At 38.6% G+C, this 25,305-nt stretch overlaps 1 protein-coding gene across 10 annotated transcripts in view; it reads right to left on the bottom strand.

Annotated features, from left to right (window-relative positions):
- The window catches only part of CDC42BPA (CDC42 binding protein kinase alpha), a 187,188-nt gene that overhangs the window by 120,106 nt on the left and 41,777 nt on the right, over positions 1 to 25,305 (bottom strand). For all 10 annotated transcript variants that reach the window (XM_027659323.1, XM_027659324.1, XM_027659332.1 and 7 more), the window contains exon 3: positions 5,388 to 5,479. In XM_027659323.1, coding sequence (XP_027515124.1) covers positions 5,388 to 5,479 — 92 coding nt within the window. The remainder of the gene's footprint in view (positions 1 to 5,387; positions 5,480 to 25,305) is intronic.

Here is a 25,305-nt window from a genome sequence, read left to right as displayed (position 1 = left end):
GGTATGGAAAGCTCATACTCATTTAACCAAAATGAGTATGAATCTGCCACAAACTCAGAGCTGCTAAACAAAACTAGACCATCTGGTCTAGTGCAGACCACTGCACTATCATCCCAACTATACAAAAGTTCAGCAATCAATACATTTTAACAACCATTCTCCAACTATCCTGTTCTGCCTCTTCCCTTTCAAATAAATCTTAATGCTTATACAGATAAAAGTTTATTTCTGTGTGCATCTGGTTACAAACCAACATGCTGTCATACAGATTATCATCATCTTCATCCTGCAGACCAGTGACAAAAAAATACGAAGGTTGAATCCTACGTTCCTTTCACCTCTTTCATAATCAGTAAACCAGCTATGTGTGAAGACAGTGATAACAAAAAAGAAAATACAGGATCAGACAGTTTGAAGAAAGTGTCAGGTAAACCTCTTTCAACCATCTTCAAATGTGTCATCAGCTGCAACAGCTTCATGAACACGGTAAAAGTGCAGGCTGAAGGACTGCAATACTGTGATGTCTAAGCCAAAGCATATCTCCAAGTGTTCCTCTTGCCTAGCTATAGGCTCACAGACGGAGCAGCTGTCACTTCCCATATGTGTGGCACCGCATTATCAACCCTGCTCTTGACACTGCTGCCTCCTGGGGTTACGGGGGTGGGAATGGGGCAGGGGGGGCGGAGGAGATAGAAAAAAGAGATAAGGTAGAAAAAAAGGAGATGGGATAGAAAGGTACTACATTTACTTGTTTAAACTAGTCTACGGACTGAAATTCTTAAAGGTTACTTCATGTATGAGGTTCAAGTTCAGACTTGGGATCCCTCGAGGAACTTTCAGTTTTGAAACACAAAAATAGATTATTAATTTAGCCTAGAATATAATAATTTTGATTCATAAAGACTGTGTGCTCTGCTGTGCACAGTACCCAAAGACTGGGCATCACAACTTTCTTTAAGAGGGAAAATATGAATCCTCTACAGTGATATATAAGCCACAGTGCAGATTTGATCCTCATTCTCCTTTTACTTTACCATCTAAAACTAGTTGGAAACTCTGGTAAGCCATTATCTGTATCAACTTCTAATGACAAATGGCAGGAGGAGAAGGTTTTAATGTTGCAACTAGTCATCATTAAAACTGTATCATACATAACTTGGATGAGTTCTGCCCTAAAGACCTGTAAGGGTTTTGGGACTGATGCAGGGAAAAATTAAAAGGTTGCTCCTCAAGCTGCCTAGCTGTTGCTGTCCAGCATGAAAAATAAGTTTTTCTCCACCATTAACCATTGTAGGAGAGGTACCCAGAGGCATAAGACAATACATGTATTTCAAGGCCACCTTCAGGATTTCATTTCTTGCCTGTTGCACGCCCAATTCTGCAAAGGCTTTTATTCTGCAAAGGACTCAGTTATTGAAAGACATACACTAACTGCACTGCTACCTAAATTTGCAGCCTCCTATTCAGCATTCACTTGGACACAACTCTAAGAGCTATGGCACTACCTTTGGTGAACAGCTGGAGCACAGGCCTTCTGTGGCATGATCAAGGGCTCGGTACCTTCTGTGAATGTGTAACAGCATTGAAGAGTGACTAAAAACAAAAATAGACTTGTGCTTACCAGCTGTGTTTACAACCAGTCAGAAGCTGTCTTTTAGTCTGTGAAAGCCATTAACTTTATTCCATATCAATAATCAACACACAGACACACAAAAGAGACACAGACCTCATCATCTTTCTGCAATCACAGCATCTTTTTGGGGGTGTCTCAGTGCTTTATGAAAGTAAATTCTAAAATGTTTATTCCAAGGCTATGAAAGAAAAACCTGACACTTCAGCGATGAGTAGTGCAGTTTCTAACTGTAACAAAAAATTCAGAATCACGATTACAAACCCAGGCAGTGTTTACATATACACAGAGGTATCTACTACCTATACAAAGGCACAAATACACAGAGAGTGCTGTTTTGATCTTTTCCCTTCACCAGTGAAGCTGTCAAGACAGAAGAAAGGGCAATCATTCCTGTCTAGTTATCCTAAAGTGTCTTGCTACTGGAACTTCTTAAAATTAGACTTTAAAAAGTTGGGGTTTATTTAAATTTATATTTTCCTGTGAGCAGCCCAGGAAAAAAATGATTGGTATGTGCTGATGTAAATATCTTGGTTTAGTCAGATATGTTGGTTTGGTTCTTTTTCAATTCTTCCAACAGTTTTCCATATTTCCCACAAACAGCAGTATAGTTTGGCATGCTGTCAAACACCTTGTGCCCCAAGCTTGGCTACTTGTCTCTACGATACACTTTTCCTTCACTTAAAAATCAACAGCCTTACATAGAAAAAAAGCTAAAACAGAAACAATTCAAATGACAAAAAAAAAGAAAAAGAAGAAAAAAGAAAGTAGAAAAAAGATTCAGCATTGGTTTTCTTGCCCAGCAAGAGCAGGTAGACCTCCAGAAACAAGAAGAGGGAATGCTACTGTTTATAACTATATGACAAAATCTAGGAGTAACTGACTAGTTCTCAAGTTACAAAATTTATCATCTTCAAGATATCAACAATATAAAGATGTAATATTTGCTTGCATAAGCATGCACTGAACTTTCTTTTTTAAGCAATAATAGAATCAACTGAAAATTCTGGTATTAGCTAGAACCAAGAGCTGTTGCCCAGTTGCTTCACCATTCCTAGCAGCGTTCTTCCAACTCCCAAGTTTAAAGTCTTTCTGTTTAGAATTGTTTGTTAAGTTTTTCAGACTGTGCTGCTCAAAGCCAGCTCAATGAAACCCTTGAAGCCCACATTATTAATTTTACCAGCATAATCCTGCTCCTCCCCCAAGCAAAACATCTGTGCTTTCTAAAGACAGCGTTATGGCATAAAACTGTAAATAAGTAAATGTATGCATACAGAAAGAAGGGGTATGTCAATAATTTGACAAAAAGGAAACGTTCTCAGACTGGTAGAAAACAGCATAAGGGGAAAAACAAAATTAAGTACTAGGAACTCTTAGAGTTACAAGCAGTAACTAGTTTAAACTACTTTTTGTCTACATTAAACTTGTAAAAACAAAAAGGGAAATATTTCTTGACTATGCAAATTGAAGAAATTGAGTAGTGTAAAATCAAAATAAGAACAAGTCTGAGACAGTGCCAAAGAAAACTTGCACTAACTTTGTAGTCTACAGAATTTCAGAATTATGTTGATTCAGGAGACAAAAATTACCCCTCCCAGTAACCTAGAGAAACCTTGGTCTCATTTATAGTTTGCTGGAAAGAAAATACATTCTTTCAGATTTCTTAATCTGCCTCAGTAAATAAAAGTATTTTGCAATTTAATATTAATATAGTTTTTGGTGGTTTAAGTAGCACTAAAATTTAGTGGTCCTTTTTTCAACCTTGCTCAGATATTTACTGGTTATTTTAAAGCAAAATTTGCAATTTCATACAGAAGTTGTCTTCTTAGACAGATGTCTATGTAGGACTTGAAACTTGTTTTTGCTAAGCTAGTAAGAAAATTTAACATATATAATATATATCCTTCCAAATATTTATTAAGTCCTATTTTAGGAACATAAAAACCCAAAATTCTTCACTGAAAGAACTTCAGTTTTTCCTTACTGAAGATTCTGACAATTAAGTAGAGTCATGTTATCCTCAGATAAGGAATTAGAAAGAAACACTGTTCCTAGAGGAGGAGAACTAACCAATTACACAGAGTGTCCCCAGAAGAGGACAGAAAAAGTTACATTCTCACTATTCAGGGGATGATTCACCACAAAGAACTTCCTGAGAAAGAACTATGGTTTCTTTGTGGTTTAGCGGCTGTGGTGTTTGATGCTGATTTAGCAGACAAAAATTACTTCTCTTATAAACAGAATATAAGGCAGGTTTCATGTATGATCCTTCTGACAAGGAAGCACAAATATCAGCAATTTTTCCTATATTTAACACAGTTTGTACATGAACTCAGCTGCAGCTCCTGTGGTAGCACTGACAAAGGCTGATCTTTTAAGCAGAAGTGTTTACATCAAAATGGAGATTGCAACATTCTTTGTGGCAGAGGTTTAGACTAAAGATAAATTATCCGTGAGTAACTTCGGCCTTCAGTCTCCTTTATAAAGAAGCTTTACTCCAGATGGAGCAAAACCAAGAGTGCTAAAGTAGCTAAATAAATACAACTCTTTTTTTGTTATTTTTACAGCTGCCCAACGATTACATTTGCGCGTAAGCATCAGAGTATGTAGTGACACACACTACAGTACAAATTACTGTTCCTTACATACTACCTGTAGGAGTCTACTCTTCCATAATCACAGACTAGTAAAGACTAATTTTCACACACGATGCAAACATGTAAGTGAACCTGAAACCAACTCTTCTCCGTCACATGCCAGAGCCTCCAGAGATTCTCTCTTACCAAAGAGAACTTCCATTTCCAAAGGCAACGAAGACATTGATCAGAAAATCTTTTCTCATTCTTAGGGTTTCAGTTCACATGTATTTTTGGCAGCATGGAGTACCTACTGCAGAAGCTTTACGCACTACCCACATCTGCAGTATATTTGGCTATGAAAATCTCAGGGCACTGCTGTACACTAAACTGTTCTTTCTAAAAGCACAGTGTCCTGCATGAGAAACAAAGCTCATGCACCCAAAATAATTAAGAAAAAGGGGCAGAAAGCTAACATTTATTTACTAAAGTTTCCTCAACCTAGTGATCGACAGCCTTATCTGACAACTTCAAATAAGAGGTAGCTTAATCGGAAGCAGCAAAAAATTGTATAGTTTGATAGTGGTAGGTGACTACTGAAAAAGAAACTAAAATCTGCTGAAGTCTTCAAAAGAAATGCAGGACAAATATTCAAACATTCATTAAGAATAGGAAACTAAATGACAGGAAAACAGAGATTTCTCTATGTTCCTAAAATGTCACTATCAATAATTGGTTATTTAAGCTGCTGAAAACTATTAGTACTGTAATATATTATATATATAATATATACTATATACTGGAACAGTACTATAAAGTACTATTTAGTTATTAGAAAGATTAGGAATTACTAGATCTTTATATCATCAGTAACTCACTGGTCTCAAACTACTGGCTGGAAAGAATTACAGTCAAGGAAATGATTTATCATCAGGCAGTCAAAACATGGTTTTTTGATCCATGTGAACTTCTCTCAAAATTTACAAGACTTAAAAGAGTTGTCAAAGAATGTATAAATCAAAATGTCCTTGCATCAAACATTAGGTAGGCCTACAATATCCATTATGGCTAAATAATGTAAAAACCTGTACACTAGTGTATTACTATTATCTGTCTTCTCCTCAGTGCTGTAGATTTGCAAGAGTACTGTTCACACCCTTCCACCTCCTTCACATACATACCTCCCCAAAGGCTCCTCGACCAATCACCTTCAGGATCTCAAAATCTTCTTTATGTAGTCGCATCTGTTTCACTTTAGACGTAAAAGGTTTGGCTGAAAAAAAGGGGAAAAAAAAAATCAATCATAAAAAAAAAAAACCCAAACAACAACCCCCACAAAATCAAAAAACAAGGTAACAGTAACATCAAATAGATGGAATCAAAGCCCCCAAAACAATGGACTTTTTGCTTATACCTATATTCCCTACTGTAATATAATAAAGTTTAAAGTTAGAAATAATGACAAGTAAAAACTAAGCCAAAAGGGTTGTGAGAAAAAGTTTATGAAGTAAGCTTGCTTTCACCTTTTTTTAATTTAAAAAAATATTGTATTAATTGAATATTGTATTCATTGAACACAATACTGTATTCAATGAAAAATTAAAATGTTGATGAATGGTAACTGGAAGGGCAATATTAGCCTGGATGATGTATCATGCAGTATTTTTGGAGACTTCTTCAAGATAGGGGACACTCAATAGTCAATTCTTGGCTTCTGGAAGAAGAGTTGTACTGGAGACATTAACACATTGAGTGGAAAAACTGAATTTGTTAATAAGCTTCATTTCCCTCTTATTTTCCCCCTGTTATAGTATCTTTCAAAGCAGTAAGTCCAACAACTTTGTATTCCAGACAGGTAACCCCTGTGTTCTTTGCAGTAAAACAGTATCAGGAGGACTGTTCCCCTCCTTCAGCCCCATTTAGCACTACAATTAACCAGCCCTGCTTCAATAATACATGCTCTCTGCCTGCATGTAAAACATCCAAGCTACTGATAACTCCACCTCAAAACCTACATAACACAATCTCTGGTAAAAAAAAAAGGAAAAAATTAAAACTTCAAATAATTAAGAAGAAAAAGACGTTCTTTTTAAAATTATTGTTTAAAAATCACTGATACAGATAATCCATCATTCAACTCAGAAGTCTGATATCAATATTCACTTCAAGGCACTACAGCATCCTTGTCCAAAAGCCTACTGTCTACTGTTCAGCAAAGCAATTTTATAAACCAAGTCAAGACACAAGTTACTTGTAGTTTTAATACCTAGAAATCAAAAAAACCCTTTTTTTATCCTAGTCCTTAAAGTAGCATTGTAAATCATATTTGAAAAACAACTCCACAAAAATGCAAGGTCTTACACTCGTTCTGTTAAGCAATCCAGCACACTTCTACTAACATTAGTGGGATAATGGATTAAACCCTTCAAAAATCTCAGGGGTTCCGAAGTCTGAACACAGATTATTTTTCTAAAATATCTCAGATGCCAGAAATCAATTCTCTACCAGGAGTTACATCTGTTATAACTACAGAAACATCCAGGGCTTAGGTCCAAATAGTAAAGATACAGCCATACAACACTGACATTTTCACTTTAATGATACTTTTACTTTACCTTTATAAATAAATCTATTCAAAATATTTATTTATACAACCAAAATAGAGGTTTCGTATTGCATTTTAAACACTTCCAAAATGTAATTTAAACAGAAGTATATTACTCAAGTTCACAGAGATTCACCAAACTTTCAATTATTCTTTTATCCCTTAAAAGGAAGGTCTTGCAATAGAAAAAGCAAGTGATAAGAAAATGTACTGCCTTACTTGGACAGCCTCAGCTGTAGAGTACTAAGTGATTGAATACAAATATTAATACAACTGACAAATACTACTGAACAAATTAAAACAAGCCATTAGGGCCTTTTAACTTGAAAAACAACTGATTGAAAACAAACATGCAGTTCTCAACTTCAACATTTTTTGACCATTATAGGCCTGGCTAGGCTACAAGGCAAAATATCTTGCTAACAAGCAACAGCATAGCTGTTTAAACCACAAAGCTCTTCCTCACTTTATATTCCAAGGAAAGGCCTGTCATTCTTTAATTATTACATTCTGAAATCTTCCAAGGTTCCCATAGGGACACTGGAAAAATAAACATCACTATAACTACTTCAGAAAAATACAGCCGACAAAAATAGGTTTGGAGAAGGTTTAACGATTTGCAGTATCAGCATTAGTGGAAAAGTTTGCAAACCTTCCTTTAATTTTTTTATCACCTCTAGCAAAAGAGATGTCAATGTATAGCGAAGCAGTTTTATGAAGAAAGATACATCCCTAGGGGAAAAAAAAAGAAAATTAAAAAAAAAGGGGGGGGGGAAAGAAGAATTGCCCTAGGAATGTGCCCCAAATAGCTTGTTCCAAAAAAGGTCAATTTGCTTTATCATCAATGTTGTTTGTCTGCTGTGCAAACATCTGCTGTTCTTGTGGCAACAGCAATGTTAAGTGCAGAAAACTTGGCCTGGTCTGGGTCTTGGAAGGCCTGTCTTCAGACAGCCGTGTCACACATCCAGCCTTCCAGACTATGAGGTGAACAGGCAGACTTTTTGCAACCGCTCTGGCAATGTCACACAGGCCGTTACAAAGGGAGCAAAGTGTCAGGCCAGGGAACGGGTCTTCCAAGTGCAACGTGCTCCAAGGGGTCCTTCAAAAGCAGCTCTGCTAAAACAAACAGGTACAAGCTCTCCCCTGTTTACATCCCCATCTCCCTAAAGAGAATCAGCATGAAGTTAACAGAACACAACATCCTCTTTTTCATCAGGAGCTGCGGTTTGCTTGATCATAGATACCAGAGGGACACACTGTCTTCACAGTTTTTTGAGAGCAAAAGGCAGTATGAGCAGTTATTTCCTTTGGTACTTCATTCAACCTACAGAAATACACAGTGGCATAGATGATTTTTTTCTACACACACATCTCTTTTCAAGGTTGCTAGCCATGTGTGATACAGATTAAGGTCCAGCAGCTTGCTGTGCCAAATAGAACTCTTCCTCCTCCAAATGAGGAGTAAGTGTGGGCAGCATGTCCCTTGGCTCTTCCTGGAATTTCAACTCAGTAGGAATTGAAGTTCATTATATAAAAGTTTCAAATTTGGCAATTCTCTATGACCACAAGTCATATGCAGTGTTTATGGAGGAGGTTACTCCAAAAAATATTCCATGTTGCTATCAATCTCTGTGGAGGAGATGGATAGATAAGACTTGACCTATAAAAACTGTTCTGTGAAAACACTTGGCCACTCCACCTGGTCGATACTTCCGATCTAACCCTGCCTGGGAAAACTGCACCACCACCCTCTTGGCAAGATTCCTTTCACTTATTCAACCAATTAAACACGGCAAGAAAAACCAACCTCCCAATTCACCCTCAGGGTAACCAATGTCTTGATGTAGTAAGATAAGCTGCATTTTCAAACAAGGTGAACCTGTCATGACTATTCCTTCAATGTACTGAAGTCTCCATGGGTCTTTCCCCACATTTTATGTTCTTGCCATTCATTCCACTTATGCTTATAACACACACAATAAAATTCAGTAAAAGGAGAATATTACAAGTGTTAGAAATTTAGATTTTTTTTCCCAGTTGAAATTTAATCAGAACTTCACTAGAAGTAACATGCTAAACACAGAGAAAAACAGTCAGGAAGACTCTATCTGCCAAGCCAGGCATGCAGAGGAACGTATGTTCTACCCCCTGGCCCTGAAAAGGAGGATTTTATTACAATTACAACAACCATCCAGCAGAAGAGAGGCAAAACAATGGGTTCTGCAGTAGCGACACTGAGCTTCAACAGTCTGTTTATCATATTTATGTGGGAGGGAAGCAGTTACCAGCATGACTTACAGCACATTTCATTTAATTTAATGTATGTATGGCCAGTCTTCGCAAACGAAGATTTGAGAAAGGTCATTACCCTTCGAGCCTGCGCAGTGGATTTTTTAGGTGAGACACAGTGTGCGCTGAGCTGAGCCCACCCTTTAATCCTAAGGTTCATCTGCCAGGGCTGAGTGAGCTTGGACAGTGGCAGTGAGGTCCTCAGGACGTAGGTTTGTTTAGAGTGACCTTCTCTTAGATGGATGGCCTTACAGGGCTGACGAGCTCCATCTGCCCGGGGGAGTTTCCCTGACCGGGAATCAAACCCGGGTCACAGCGGTGAGAGTGCTGTATCCTAACCACTAGACCACCAGGGGTCCCCCATTTAATTTAAACACAGAGGTTAATTTTCAAACTCTCAGAGATAAAAGTCCACCTCCAGAAGAGCTGACACAGGGACTACAGCGATGTGGTTTATAGCCCAATATAGTTTAATACCATGATTACACCGAACAACATCAAAATATCAAAACAGCACTACTGGATGCTTTACTTGCAAAGTTAGTTTCATACTCCTGCCTTTCTCTCCCTCCAGCTCCAAGTTTTTGTCTGCAGAGCTTGGGCAGGCCAAGCCCTAGAATTCAGATTTTTCAAGGCTAACCTGCTGGCAGAGGAAAGGAGCTAGTCGTGAGCTCCTTCCTCTTCTTCCCTCACCTGCTACTACCCCTTTCCCTCCCCAGAACAGAGCTGCTGTAGGCATGGGCTGAAAAGAACCCAAGTGAGATGAAGGTTATGTTGACTGTTAAAGAAAGTGCTGCAGACTTGGTGCAGCAATTGGAATAGGTCCCCACAACTTATTTAAATAGAAAACAGGACAATGTTTAGGAATTCCTCTTGGTATCTCACTGATGCAATAGTTGCTTTTGAATAAACAGGCTGGCTAACTCTGCTAAGATGGAAGATGAAAGACACTGTACTGCTGACTGCCAGGTTGCAGTAAGATATCCATATCTTACTTCCCAAAGGAATTACAAAACATGCTTCCTTAGTGATCCAGGTATCCCACAGCAAACCCAGCCTTCTGCTCACTGCACTGTTCAATGTAAAATGCCACATCAAGCCAAAGGTATAGAAATTAAAAGCTGTATCCACCAGATTTGTCAACAGCAATGGTGAAAGTTCATTATCACAGAATCACAGGATATGCTGAGTTGGAAGGGACCCATCAGGATCAGAGTCCAACACTCAGCCCTCCACAGGACCACTCCCAAGAGTCGCATCATGTGCCCAAGAGTATTGTCCAAACACTTCTTGGACTCTGTCAGGTTTGGTGCTGTGACCACCTCCCTGGGGAGTCTGTTCCAGTGCCCAACCACCCTCTGGGTAAAGAGCCCTGACACAGCTTCAGGCCACTCCCTCGGGTTCTGTCACTCGTCACCACAGAGAAGAGATCAGTGCCTACCCCTGAAGGAAACAGATTGGAAAAGAAAACAACCACCATGGGAAACTAGTTGCTTGTCATTTCAAGACAAAGCCCCCTTTCCTTCACTAGCTAAAAACAATTATTAAAATACATACAGAGTTTTACCACACAAAGGAGAAAAAAACCACATAACCTAAGAGACTGTCACTTAATTGAATACCAGAAGGCTCTCTAATTCTTCCTAGTGCTGTTCTTGGGGGGGGGGGGGGGGGAGGAAAAAACTCCAAAAAATAAACAAATGGACAAACAAAAAAACCCACACACCCCCTCCCAAAACCCCCCAAACTAAATGACCACAAATCCAAAGCAAAATAATGCATTGACAGTTCCGTTTTTAAAAGCATTCTGCAGTTTTGAAATTTCTGCTAAATTCCTGAAAGGAACTTAACAAGTGTTTCTATTTTACAGGCTCAGTCTAAACCCAAAGTATTTATTTTCCACTGGCTTCTATCAGCTGTGACTCTGAAATGTGTAAATAGCATTTTTGAGTTAAGACAGACCATAACTGAAGGTTTCAAAAAACTCCGGAAAGGAAGTGTGAGAGAAAACTACTCCCAGAATAAACAGTATTTCTCAAAACAAAGCGGAAATAATTGACAATCAGCAAGGCAGAGCTGCTTAAAGCCTAATCTGAGAGGAGATGGAAAAGAAATCTCTCCTCTCCACCCACTTAAGGTTGGCAGAACAGCCTAAGAAAGCTTAGGCTGCCAACTCTCCAGAGGAAATCAGGATGAAACACTGTAGTCAACAGCGATAGCAGCTGAACCACAGAACATTTGTTAAGGCAATGTAAAAAATAAAAGCCACAAATACCCTTCTCAGTTTTAACAGTTAAGATTCATTTTTCACTCCCTCAGAACATTTTTAACATGTTTTTCCTGATGAACAGTTAAGTGCCAACATCTGTAAGTACAAGTTAAGAATCTTGCATTTTCCAAGAATGAGAAGCATGTCCACAGATTCCTGTACTACGGTGTAGAACAGACACGATATTTTGGATCGTAATGTGTTTGCACTTAAGTCAAGTAGAGACCATCCAGACATCTTTGGCTACAGCTACCACAAAATATTCTTCAACAGGAACTTTAAAATCAGAGAGAAAAATAAAATATCTTTCCCAAGCAATCGAGAGTAGTTCTGTTTTTTCATTTCCCAGACTCAGATGAAAAATAATCCCTTTGTTCCTGAAACACCCACTGCAGATCTGGACAGCACTTCCATACCACATCAAGATATGGCCATTATTGTTGCATATTACCATTCTTTCCTGTCCCAAGAATTTCAGTAAAGCACCCTATGTTTAAATATTATTATACTAGCCAGCAAAGTGAAATATTGAACTTTAATTCATGCTGCTGTGGACTGGCATTCTGAAGCAAAATTTAACTGACCGTGCTACAGGAATCCTGTTCCACCTAATAAAGAGGGTGGAAATGCTCTGGGAGAAAATCAAGAGCAGAGAGGAAATAAGATTTGTGATATTTAAAAACCCTGAAAGGTTAACAAAGGAGAAGGAAAAAGGTGGTCTTAGGCTTACAAAGCAGAACACTGCTCAGACTCCATCCCTCATGCTGTCATAGAGCTGGAAACAAGTCAATTAAAATCACACTTCTGACAGTCAAGCTTGAACTTCGCATTCCTCAATATCTGACATGCAACTCAATATGCTGGTATTTGACTGCCAAAAAATGCTGGACATTTAAGCTGTAAATAAAATCAATCATACCTGTGCTTAGAATTACTAAATGTTCTGAAAAGGCAAAATAAACCAGGCATCAAAAATGAATACCTTAAGTAAAATTCTTAGTTCCTCAAAGCGTTATTTTTTATTATGTAAAGCAGAGATAACGCCTTCTAATCTGACTAGGCTCTTGAAAAAGAGCTGTTTGTGGAACATTGTGTGTTGATGAATATCAGTGAAAAAAAAATCTAATATTGTGCAACAGAGTGCGCAACCACACTTCAATGAGAGAGGGGAAAAAAAAGTAAAAGGAAAAAAGAATGATTTGCGTGTCAAGTAACAGCACTCCACTGTAAAGACCAACTATTTTTTATGACCACAGCAGAGGCCTGAAATATGTACTCTATAAAGTACTTGCGGAGGTATCATTAATTCCATCGTTTCCTTTGTTCCACATTTATGGTTTTGCATCCCTAATTAAAGAATTGTTCAATATATATTTTATTTATAATCCAAATAATCCTCTCAATGAAAAAAAAAGGGAAATTAATCCTCTCTAGAAATTCTGCTGCATGTTGTAGTAACATAGAAGTGTTTTACCAGAAGAAAGCTAGCAACTTTGGTCCACAGAACACGGGCATCCAGTACATGACCCTCACTCACTGAAGGACCACTGCTGCAGGCTGTCACTCTCTTCATGGACCAGCACTAAAAAAGGACTCTGCTCAGCTTCCCAGGTATTCCACAGCACTGTAGGAGTCTCTATTTCTGAAGCTACAGAAAGGATACTAAGGGATGCTCAAACACCAGTAAAATATTGCAGTCTGCCTTATGCTGCCTTCTCTTGCCTCTCACAAATACACGATCCAGTTTCACCTCTTGTCTGCTGTGACTCCTTATCCCAACGCTTTCCTCCTCAACTACTCAGTCCTAACCTCTCCCACAAGACTCATCATCCAGGATCACTCTGTCCTGTCCCCACACTGCCTTGCCACTTTACGGGACGGTTTCTGCCCACACTGTCTGCAATTTTCTCCACATCTGTGCCAATGTAGGGGGTTTCTGTGGTTGGGTTTTGGTAGGGGGTGGGGGCAGCTGCAGGGGTGGCTTCTGTTAGAAGCTGTTAGAAGCTTTCCCTGTCCAGCAGAGCCAATGCCAGCCAGCTCCAGGATGGGTTTCCTGTCCCTGGCCAAGGCTAAGCCAACCAGGAGTGATAGTAAAGGCTCTGTGGTAACATATTTAAGAACAGAAGGTTGTTGCGCAGAAAAAATTCCAGCCAGGGAACAGCGGAGTGAGAACATGGGAATAACAAGGTGGACACCAAGGTCAGTGCAGAAGGAGGGGAGAAGGTGATCCAGGAGCTGGAGCTGAGGCCCCTGCGGCCCATGGTGCAGACCATGGTGGAGCAGCTGTGCCCCTGCAGCCCATGGAGGACCATTGGGGTGCAGAGACCCACCTGCAGCCCATGGAGAAAAGCCCATGCTGAAGCAGGTGGATACATGAAGGAGGCTGTGACCCTGTGGGAGCCCAGGATGGAGTGGGGTCCTGCCCGAGACCTGCAGCCCATGGAGAGGGAAGCCCACGCTGGAGCAGGTTTTTCCCGGGTACAATTTGTGGCACCTATGGGGGACCCACATCACTACAGCTCATTCGTGAAGGACTGTACCCCATGGAGAAGTGACCCACGGGACAGCAGTTTGGGAAGAACTGCTGCCCAAGGGATGGATTCACACTGGAGAGGTCCATCGAGGACTGTCTCCCATGGGAGGGACCCCGCAGGAGCAGGGGAAGGATTCCTCTCCCTGAGCAGTGGCAGAAACAACAACTAACCATAACCCCCATTCCCCGTCCCCCTGAACTGCTGGGAGGGAGGAGTGAGAACACAGAAGGAAGAAGGGGTGGGGGGAACGTGTTTTTAAGATTATTTTATTTCTCACTCTTTTGCTCTTATCCTGTTAGAAATAAATTTAAGTACTATCCTCACTTTTTAAGTACTATCCTCACTCTGAGTCTGTTTTGGCCGTGAAGGTAAGTAAGTGGTCTCTCCCAGCTCTTAACTCATGAATCCGTAGCTGTTTTTTTTCTCTCCTCTGTCCAGTTGCAGAGGGACTTTATTGGGTACCTGGCATCTGGCCAGGGTCAACCCACTACAACCTCACATCTGCTTTTTGTATCAGTCTGCTTATGCCTATTTCTCTATCTCCAGGTCCCCATCTCATTGCCCCGCCTGTCAGAGAAGCCACCATGAGCAAAGTTCTGCTAGTTCTCTAATTTCTTACTTGTCCTTTCAAACTCTGGTCTACCCAGCTGGAGTCTCTCCTGAAGTCCTAGTTTCCAAGATGATGCCCTGCCACAATCCTTTCTCAAATTCCTTGATGCATTTTCTTTCTCCTTTTACAGCCACTAGTCTTGAGCACCTTCACTTTTCATTAAATTGTGACTAACAAGCAAGGACTAGAGCTACACTGCATCATCCAGTCTCCCTTTTACTTCAGAATTTTCATTAAAGGAAATATATATAAAGCAAATATATTGAGGTCAGACATTTGACTTTCTGCTGATACTGAGTTTCATTACGTCCTTATATGAGCAACTAACACTATTAATTTTCAGTCTGGAGGAGGAAAAAAGCTATAAAAGCTCTGTAAAACTGAAAGCACTTCTAATCTCTTTAAATTAGTTAAAGGATACGTTCTAATCCTTGTGAGAAGGAGGGTGATCAGACTCCACCAACTCTCCTCTAAAATGACTCATGTGTGTAGCCATGTATTCCTAGCGTACATTTACACTCGGAACTTGCCAAAATTCACACCTGTCAAGTCTCACAGCACACCAATCGTTTGAGTCCTGTCTCTCCCTCCTCCTTTACGGTGTTTTTACTCCCAAATTCTCTGCACATCCCTGCAGACACTTCCCACCAAGTGGCAAGGGCTTCACAGAAGGCCAATATTGCAGCCAAGCTCAAATAGCAGGCAAATTCTTCTTCAGGATGTCACAGGCTGGTGCCCATGTATGAACACGAACATGTAACAATATACCTTTACACAAAATATTCTTTAAAAGCAGGGCATAAACCTGCTCCTAAGCACTTCATATCCTGTGGGTTTCACTGACACTTGTTTATATTTGCATTGCAACAGAGCTCAAAAGCCCCAAGCAGAGCTTGAGACCTTCTACAAACGCATACAATTACACTCTTAATTCTGCCCTTACGGACAACATTTGAAATGTAAGATGTTATATGAAGCCCTGCGCTCATGACATTAAACCGAAGTTCAAACATTAAAATAAAGTTGAAAATTCAGAAAAGCAAGAATAACTTTGATATAATGTAAGTCAAATGGAAATACTAAAAACTGTAGTGAGTAGGAACTTAGTGTCATGTGAAGAAATTTTGCCTAGGTTAAAATAATATATGTCTCCATGACTTTGTATTCAAATTTCAAGTCCCCAGTCACAAAAGAAGAAACACTCTTTCTATGTCCACAGAAATTCTTCCAGTTCCACAGCTTAAGCTCCCACTCCACACATACCTCACACCATTTTAATGCCATCACCCTATATTATTTGTACTGTAAGAACTGCAAGCTACTCATTTGCTTGCTCCTCGTATTCAAGCTGGGTTCATAAATGCCTGGTTCTTTTGCATTGACACAATGACAGAAAGACTGTAATTCTAAAAAAATGTGACATTAAGTCATGCTCCAAGAACTCTTCTTAGTTTTGTGACACTTCAGGGAATTATGACTTCAAGAGTAGCCCTTTATCAAACCAAGCATACTTCTTAAAGGTCTTCAAAAATCCTAGAACTTCAGCACTCTTTCAGAGTTACCTTAAAACTAATGCAATTGAAACAAAAAAATAATTAATCATTTGACAATTCAGTACCATTAGAATGTAAATTGCCTATAATAAACTTGATTTGGCCCACTTGAGAATAAAGGCCATATCATAACTCTTACGTACCTAACTGTGCACCAGATCCGGCACTCTATTTCTCAACTACAATCATCTTTGCTTTCTTCCTGATTAAGTGATCACTGTAAAATAATGCTGATTAAGATATTTTTATTTTGACCGCAGTTCACCTCATGGCAATTTTAATAATTTTACTGCAAAAAAAGATCAACAATCCCCATTAATATAAATCAAATTTTGAACAGAATCTGCATTTCGAAGGTGACAAATATATTTCCCAACACCTGTAACCACCCTACAGCAAACATTTTCTGGAAGTAGTAAGTTCCTACATCTGTGAGCACACACGCACATGTGCCAGAGATTCTTGCACCACAGCCCTATTTGCTTTGATCCACACCTCCCTTGTATCACTAAGGATGCAGTAAAGAGCAATTCTAGAACCCAAAGCACTGATGGATCTTGCTATTTATGAAACCTAAAAAATAAAATTTAACCTTATTTTTCTACTCAGTTTCTTGGTCCTGTTTTTAAGCACCCTTATGCTTCTATTACCTAAACACAGAATGTTTTCAAACCACCCTTTAAGGGCATATTTATTCAGATGGAGCCTTCAGAGTTTCTAATGAATCAAGTGAAGGGATTCCCTAATGGTACTATCTGAACTGACTTATGTCAGTGTCCCCATGAACGACAAGTCAGAAATAAGAGACACCTCAAAACCATGTTCTCTTACATGCATGTATTTGCAGGTCTGAGCCTAAATTAAGAGTAATCGTTGAATCTCACCCCCTAAAGTAATGCAAAGTTGTACTGCTGTATGCCTGTTATGATATGTACATAGATAAAAGCATTTGCTTATTAGTACATTGATAAAAGGTAATTTTTCTACGACAATACAGTAATTTCATAACAAGATACAATTATTTGGTTTTATTTATCAGCTTAAGTTAAAAAGAGGAGGCAGCAAGTTAAATTAACAATCTTTCTCTAAATGAACGATTGCTTCAGTTTCAAAGGATAGACTAATCAAAGAGAACCATTAGGATCAATAAATACTGTTCTTCATCTTCAATTTAAAGACATATTTTCAACATTTTTTGAGGTTTTTTCCCTAAATGCAGACAGGAGAGGTGTTCTTGTATGCATCTGATGCACTGGACAAAAAGTTTCGCAAGTTGTGATCCTAAATACATAAAATACTCACTGAGTTCTGAAAATTCTTTGAATGCTTTTACCCAAGTTTTATCTCAAAAGTCTTGTTTATTAGAAACTTGAAAGGAAAAGCCATGGCAAGACATAGCACACACAAACAAGTTTGAGATAAGTAATGGGATAATAAGGAAGTTGGACATGTTTTCAGAAGAGCACAGAACACAAATTCATTAATTTCTATACAAAAGTAGCAGGAGAGAAAGAGTCATTTAGTTACCTCAATCCAGTAACCACACTTCAAAAGAAGGTAACATACATAAATTTTAGTTATGCTTATAATTTTTAAATATTCTTAGTCTGGATACTTCATAAAAATACTTAAATGGAAAGTGCACTCTAATAAAAATAGATTCCACTTACAGGTAATAAGACATTTTGCAAATATAAATCATAATTAAGTCATAAGCAAAATGAATGCTAGGAATTCATTACTTTTCACTCTGAAATTAGTTTATAGAAGGTTTGTTCTATGAAAAAACAACTTGTAGTGAGGTGAATTCATAGTTCACTTTTCCCAATGTCATCTTGTTTCACAGATCACAAAGGAGCAAGTTAAATAGTTCACAGTGAATGGAAGCAAACAAACACCTATTTTTAGTATGGATAACTTACATTATATGACCATTTTGTTAATTATTTCATCATCTCGCCCTGTTCAGCAAGACTCCTCAGTTCAAACACCTCATCATGACACCTCTTCTTCCTCTAGACTTGAGCAACATACTAAATTAGTGCAAGCTTAACAACAATGTGAAAGATGGTCAGAACTTTCTGCCATCTGAACCCTATGAATTTCTAACACTTATTCACATGAAAACAGTACCAAAATACTACTACTAAAAATAAAATTTAATCATAATGAAGCATCAAATAAATATATGGATGTATTCATATTTGAAAGTATGGTTTAGGAGTGCATCCATCCATCCAGTTGACAAACAGAACTTGTTACTCTTAAACTTTTCTCGACAAATGGGTCAAGTCCCAGGCCAAACCTAAATCACTTCCATAATAACACAGTGCACTCCCTATCTATTACAAAAAAACATGAGAACTGTAACATTTCCCTTCACACACTCTGAACATTCGGTTTTTTTCTGATCTCAAATCCTTAGGAAAGTACAGCAACTCCTGCTCTTACTAACACCTGTTTTTATATTCTTAGTCTGTATTTACTCAGAAGTCACCACAAAACATTCCTACTAGTTTTAGTTTTGCTTCACAACATTGTTCTTAAAAAAAACCCACGCAAAACATAACCAAAAACAAAACAAAAAAAACCCCCACCCTTAAATTGTTGCTCTCTTTCAAATTCTCCAACTATATGTTAGCAAGTAAAGTTGATTTCTAAAACTAATGTCAATTGTAAGGGAAAAATCAGCATTCATATGCCATACGTGCAAGAATTCCAAATGCATTTCCCCCAACAACTCTTGATTGAACTCATCCACAACTGATACCTTTTCATACCTATCTATACACTACCAACTTTCTATTCTGTATTAATACTTCTTCCAACCCAAATCTTTCTCCATTTATCATAAAAATGTAATATTCAATTGATTGTTTAAATATTCTCAGTTTAATCTCAAAATGCATTCAAAAACCATCTGTACAACAAGAAACACACACCTGGAAAACCTGAATTCAGTCCGGATATAGAAACTACTGCAGGCAACTTTAGCAATATTCATTCAGAGGAAATGGGCTGCTTATCTAACTGCCTAAATGGAAAGGACTCTTTCACACAATAAGGTATTTTGGGATTATTTTCTTGTTATTTTTGAAATAATGATGGCACATAAATTAAAAAATTTACATCCAGCAGCAAACGGAAAGCTGGTATTTACAATAGCCATTGTGTACACAGTCCATAAAAAGGAAACAAACCAGAAGGGCAGATTGCAGCCCTTACAAAGACCTGTAACAGAGGGGGTATTCAGAAACATTTGGTTTTCGTCCTCTAGATTTACAACTGCTCTCAGACACATGTGGATTAATAATTAAATTAATAATTTTGACTAAGCAATGTCACCACCAACAAAACCATTTATGCATAAATATAAGGAAATTGCTGTCAGGAAGGTGACACAGATTCAAAAGACACAACACTCCTGCAGTCACAGTATGTGTCTGCATCCAGGTCTCCTCATAATTTCTACCCATCACCTGAGTTGAATCAGATATGATTAAGCAGAGATGTTTCAAAGACAATTCACTTTTTGCATGCTCTGCAAAGGTAGGTGGGTGGCAGGAGAGACTCCTAAACCCACACAGCCTACAACAGCATCCCCTTACTTCCTAATTACAGGGCAACTCCATGGGAACCAGCCACAGGGGTGGGAGCAGACATCTTCCCCTACAGGTGCTGTACTTGTGACAAAACATTTAATTCAGGGACTCCAGTCAACCACAAGGCACCATTAACAGGAAACCACGCTTTACTAGTCACTTCTGCTCACAAAATTACTCCTTAGGGTTTGCTCTTTTCCTGCGTTCTGGAGCGTTTTTAATCAAGAGTCTATGTACAGATTCCTCGTGTAGCCAGCAGATACAACTACTTGAGAACTGAGTATTCCCTCCAGCTCTTCTGGCACATAGATATTTTAACACAAGGGGAAAAAAAGGAAACAACAGACAAAATATTTTGCATGAAGTTTGGGCAACTCCAAGGGTAGCAACTTCTCTGATTTATACTTCTTTTGACATACGAATATGGAAAAGATGATTCACGGGAAAGTGGGATCTCATTTTATGAAGCTGAGAAACCTCTCTCAAGAAACCTGACATTCACAGAGAATTTCTTCTAGGAAAATAATTTAATACACATTAATCTGGGAAATTACTGCACTGGGTTCTCAAGATATCTTGGGCCCTTATCCTCATAGGAATGCAAACATTTAACTTCTATTGAAAACAACAGGACACCTGCGACTGCATCTCTCTGTCCACCCTGATGTAAACTGCCAATTTCAGACAAGACAGAACTACAGAGTTGTGAAATTTGTGTACATATGGGTTCATTACAAAAGAGAGGAAGAGAAAGGATGCTTCAGAGAATGAGAATCAAATATTCCCTTGTGTACTAGAAAGATGTCCAGTCCATAAAAAGGGAGTAATGAATAACACCACCACCCTCAACATGCTCACTCTTCATTTCGTTTGTACTTCATTGTAATTTTTACTTCTTTACATAGAGGGGCAGACAAGAGTACAATGATAGGCAGGTTCTTAATATTATATAATAATCAGAAAAGTTCGAAACATTTATTTCCTTGCTTTTAATTGTGGAGCAAAGTTTAAAATCAAATTACTTTCCTATAGTTTCTAGTGAGTATTTCCAATTAAATTTTTCATTATCTTTTCATCAAACATCAGCTTACCTACCTAATTTACAATGAATTTGTTGGGATTTCGAATACCGAAACTCATCCAAAATCAAGCTTTCTCAGACGACTTCTAAAACCCTTGCAAAAGGTTCTTTCTACTGCAGTCAGATACTGCATGTTCTAGTCATTCTGAGTTTTCCCTAGCTGGGATTTTTTTGTCCTCTGTATTTTTTGCATAAGCCAAGGTGCAGTGCCTCCCCTATGTACCAACTTACAACTGACCAATATTGACTGCAGAGACAAATCTTACTGCTTGCTCCTTTATAACTTTCAAATAATTGAAAGTATTATTTCAAGTGTCAACAGAATCTCTCGCTCAACACAACAGTTAATTTAAATCAGCTACTTCTGTGTGCAAGAAAGGATGGAAAGTGTGTGTCTTAACCCAACATCAGTATTGATTTAATTTTATTCATGCTCAAAAATGGTGGCACCAATATAATCACAGTAAACTATAAAACCTGCAGAGACAAACATTTCATCTATACTATGTTGTGGTAGTTCTTTACAAACCTCAGGATAAATGGATGCCTTTATCTTAAAATCCTTTTGAATCTCAAGCAGAAGTCAACTTCAACCCGAGAAACAGTGACTGTCAGTAACTTGGGTTGCTAGTCATTAAAACAGACAACACCTGCTTCAGCTTCTCTTCACTCTTACCAGCTGGCAGTACAGTTTGCCCTGGCTCCATCTGCTAAGCTAAGAGCCACTCATGCTGTAGTGTTTTCCCCATTTACACTCATTTTAGTACACGTTAGAACAAATGTGAATTCAGTATTTGAGAGTAACTGGACTGACAAGTACTTGCTGCCTGAAATAAGGGCAGGGCAGGTTTCCCACAATGTACTGACCAACGTGCCTTATCTGAGTGACACTCCTGCAGATAAAGGCATTTCAGCTTTTTTTGCTCAATCTAACAATAAATATCTCAGCTGATACTAATAAAAAGATTAAATAAACAAGAAAATGCATTAGATACCCTTCAGTCAGCAAGGCCTAATGAAATTTACTCCCAAGGGCTTGAGGAAATAGGGAAAGTAAATTCTGACTCATTTAAACATTCTATTCAAGGATACACAGAGAATGAGCACAGCTCTGGAAGATCCAAGAGAGGCAAAAATAAAGGAAATTTCATTTTTGTAAAAATCTAAATTCCACATCCACACCTACCTCCTGAATACATCTGTCCTGCAGCCTTTAAACATCATTGCAGAATTCAAGCTTGACAGATGAGTGCCACCGCAGGACATCAACAACTTACTGAAATTAGCAGTCTGAATCACTAGGGGACTGAAAAATGTACACTCTCCAGCTGAAAGTCAACCTATTAACTTCCGACCGTGTATGGTGAAGCATAGTGGGTGGGCTGAAATTTGCTTATAGTTAGCTGAATCCCAGTAAGCAAACAGGCAGCTGCACTCAGAGGGAAGTAACACTGACAGGAAAATTATGCTAAAGAAAAGTGATGGAGTTACAACCAAGCCTAATCCTCATCTATCCTCCTTCCATGACTGTCCACAGATAATATGGAATAGTCTGGGTTAACTGAACTATCAAAAAATTTATTTTATAGATATATATGTGAGTGTGTGTATACCCACACATATACATATATAGAAATAAATAAGTTCTACATGTATATGTATATTCCACTTAATGGAAATTTCCATGGGAAGGTCATGCCTGCGGGTAACATCAAGTTTCTCAGATCAATTTATTGCCTCCACGCAAATCTCAATCGAAAGGATCACAAAGGGAGAAAAAAATTTCTCAATTTTAGATTTCTTCATGAGCAGCACCATCTGTTTGCTATGGGAGATGCACAGAACAGCTTGAAACCACGCTGACCTCTCTTGGAGGGACAACACAGTGAAGCATAAGCAATCCAGAAGGATGCTGGAATGTGCTGAGGGTAACTTCCTACTGCAAGTGATAGAGGAGCCAAAAGAGACACTATGCTGGTCCTGTGGCTTAACCCCAGCTGGCAACCAAGACCTTGTTCTAACCAAGCAAGACGGGCTGGTGGGGAATGTGAAGCTCAAGGGCAGCTCTGCCTGCAGTGACCACGAAATGGTGGAGTTTGAGATCCTTTAAACAGTACATGGATAGTTTTTAATAAGAAGAAAGCCTCAAAGCTTCTAAAAGGTTTCTTCCTCTCACAGAAGAGCCTAGATTCCTATGTATCTTAACAGTTACCCACCAGATGAAGATATTTATACCTAAGTTATGGAATCCTCTGTGAGAAAAATAATAATAAATAAAAAACCACAACAAAAGAACAGATGTCTGAGAAGACCTAAGGATGAGGGCAGCCTTCAAGGAGGTGCTCTGCTTTTGCAAGGCCCCAGTTGAACCCAAGCACAGTGGAGGCAGTTTTGAAGTACCCCAAACAGACTCCTCCCCCTCAGCCTGTACTGTGGTCTGGGGAGTGAAGGAAGTGCAAGTTTATCCTAGATACATTCAAATTCTTGTGGCCCAGGCTCTGCACAAATATGAGAGACAGCACCATCATAAGAAATAAAATTAAATGAACACCAAACAACATATTTCAACACCCGGCCCTCAATTCAGACAACAGCAGCCCTGGTGTACTGGCAGAACAAGCAAAAAATCCTTTTGTGCAGTGTTACATCAGCTTGCTCTCTTCAGAAGGTGCCATCTCTGTGTTTCCACACATGGTGGGAAGTATGCCTCACCTGCTGCAGAGCCACAGGAGAGATGAACTGAAATAAAAAGCTCAGATTTCACAGTTTGGTATCTTGTTGATTTTGGTTTTGGTTGTTTGTTTGTTTTTTTTAAATAGGTTTAACTGTAAGACTGAACAGTAAGGAAAAGCTAACAAACATGATCACGACCTAACAACTAAGCTCCCAAGTTTTCAACTTAATTCTGAAGGAATTAAGGAGGAAATGGAGGTTCAACAAAGCATCTTTTCTTGTAACAAAACATGCTGTATTTTTTCCTGGACACCACAAGTACAGTTCAATGTCACCACTAGTGACTTATATCTGTTATTAGAGGACCTAATACACCTGAAACACTGCAAAGACATGTGGTGGTCAGGAAACACAGGATCAGAGGAGAACCTCAGAAGACTTGGTGAAAGCAGGCACAAAAGAGCACTGTAATGCCACTATGCTTAAGACAGTCAAAAAAACTCTGCAATATATTAGATGTGTAATAATGCTCATGGGGGGGGTCCAAAGAACAGTTTAGACCCTTGTGGAAAATTCAACTTTCAGAATATAAGACAAATAACTCAGACTCCATCCTTTGGGCTCTAAAACAACAATGAACATTCCCAAGTTTGAATGTCTGTGCAACTACAAACAAGCTTATTGCACCTGAAAGAAATAATTTTAGTATCTCTTTTTTTACCAAATTTTCTAGATTTAAAATAATTCATCTATAAGTCAGGTATTTTCTTGACAGATGCAGAACTATTTCTGAAAATATGACTGATTTAAATACCAAAGATTACAGATTTTAAAAAAAATTTAAATATAATTGCCCAGACATCATATACATGGATTTCCTAATTACTAGCAGTAAGCTTTCCTTCATCTCAAAAACTGACCAGAACATTAGAGAATACTATCCAGTAAATTAACCTAAACTAACTAAGAGTACAAAGATAACATCATATTCTTCTATGCCATGGTTAGAATCTATGAAGTTGTGTACATAAAAGTCATCAAAGAAAGAAGAACCACCTTCTTCATGCATGAAGTCTCATATACTTTACTCACTATCTCAACTTAAAGGAAAAGCTCATCACGGAATGAACACTGTGAAAATATTCTTAAGCACAGTTTCTTCCCAGAGACCATAAAATGTTTTTTGGGTTTGTTTTGGGTCTTTTGTTGTTTGGTTGGTTTTTTCAAAGAACTAAACTCTATCTTCTCTCTTTGAAACACTGCAGTGGTTGGAGCTTTAATAAAGCCTGAAAGAGATTAAAGGAAGCATTCATGACTGATGTCATGAGGATGCCTCTGAGAGCATTATCACATATAAACTGCATGAACTGCCATTCTTCCCACTACCTAAAGTCAGGCAGAGAGAAGGAAACATTACCATGACTTACTAGAGTTATGCAGGTTTATATGGTGATTTGTTTAGCTCTTTCCCCAGTTCTTTTCTTATCAAATATAGGTAGTAGATAAAAATCTCCCCTGAATCCTGCTTCTGTGCCTCCAGGAAAAGGAAGTCTTGTTCCCCACCCCACCAGCCTTGACGTACACGTGACAGAGTAAACAAATTTTTGCCCCATGAATAGTAATTTCTTTCACTGATCCAAGAAACTATCATTTCGTACTTATTCAAATCTGCAAAGATCTCTTTATCATTTTGCGCATGAGGAAAATAATTATTTCCTGACCAATTTTGAGAAGTATTTCAAATGCCATATATATATGTGTGTACACACACACAAATTTTTTGTGAAGATTACAGGCCTGAGTTTTTCAGAAGCCGAGAGCAGGGTGGCAGCCAACATTCAGTTCTCACCTGATATTCTCAACAGCACCCCATGCACGTAGTT

This window comes from Corapipo altera, unplaced genomic scaffold (genome assembly GCF_003945725.1).
Source record: "Corapipo altera isolate COAL_440 unplaced genomic scaffold, ASM394572v1 48, whole genome shotgun sequence".
Classification (NCBI taxonomy): domain Eukaryota; kingdom Metazoa; phylum Chordata; class Aves; order Passeriformes; family Pipridae; genus Corapipo; species Corapipo altera.
This window is presented reverse-complemented; position numbering and strand designations above follow the sequence as displayed.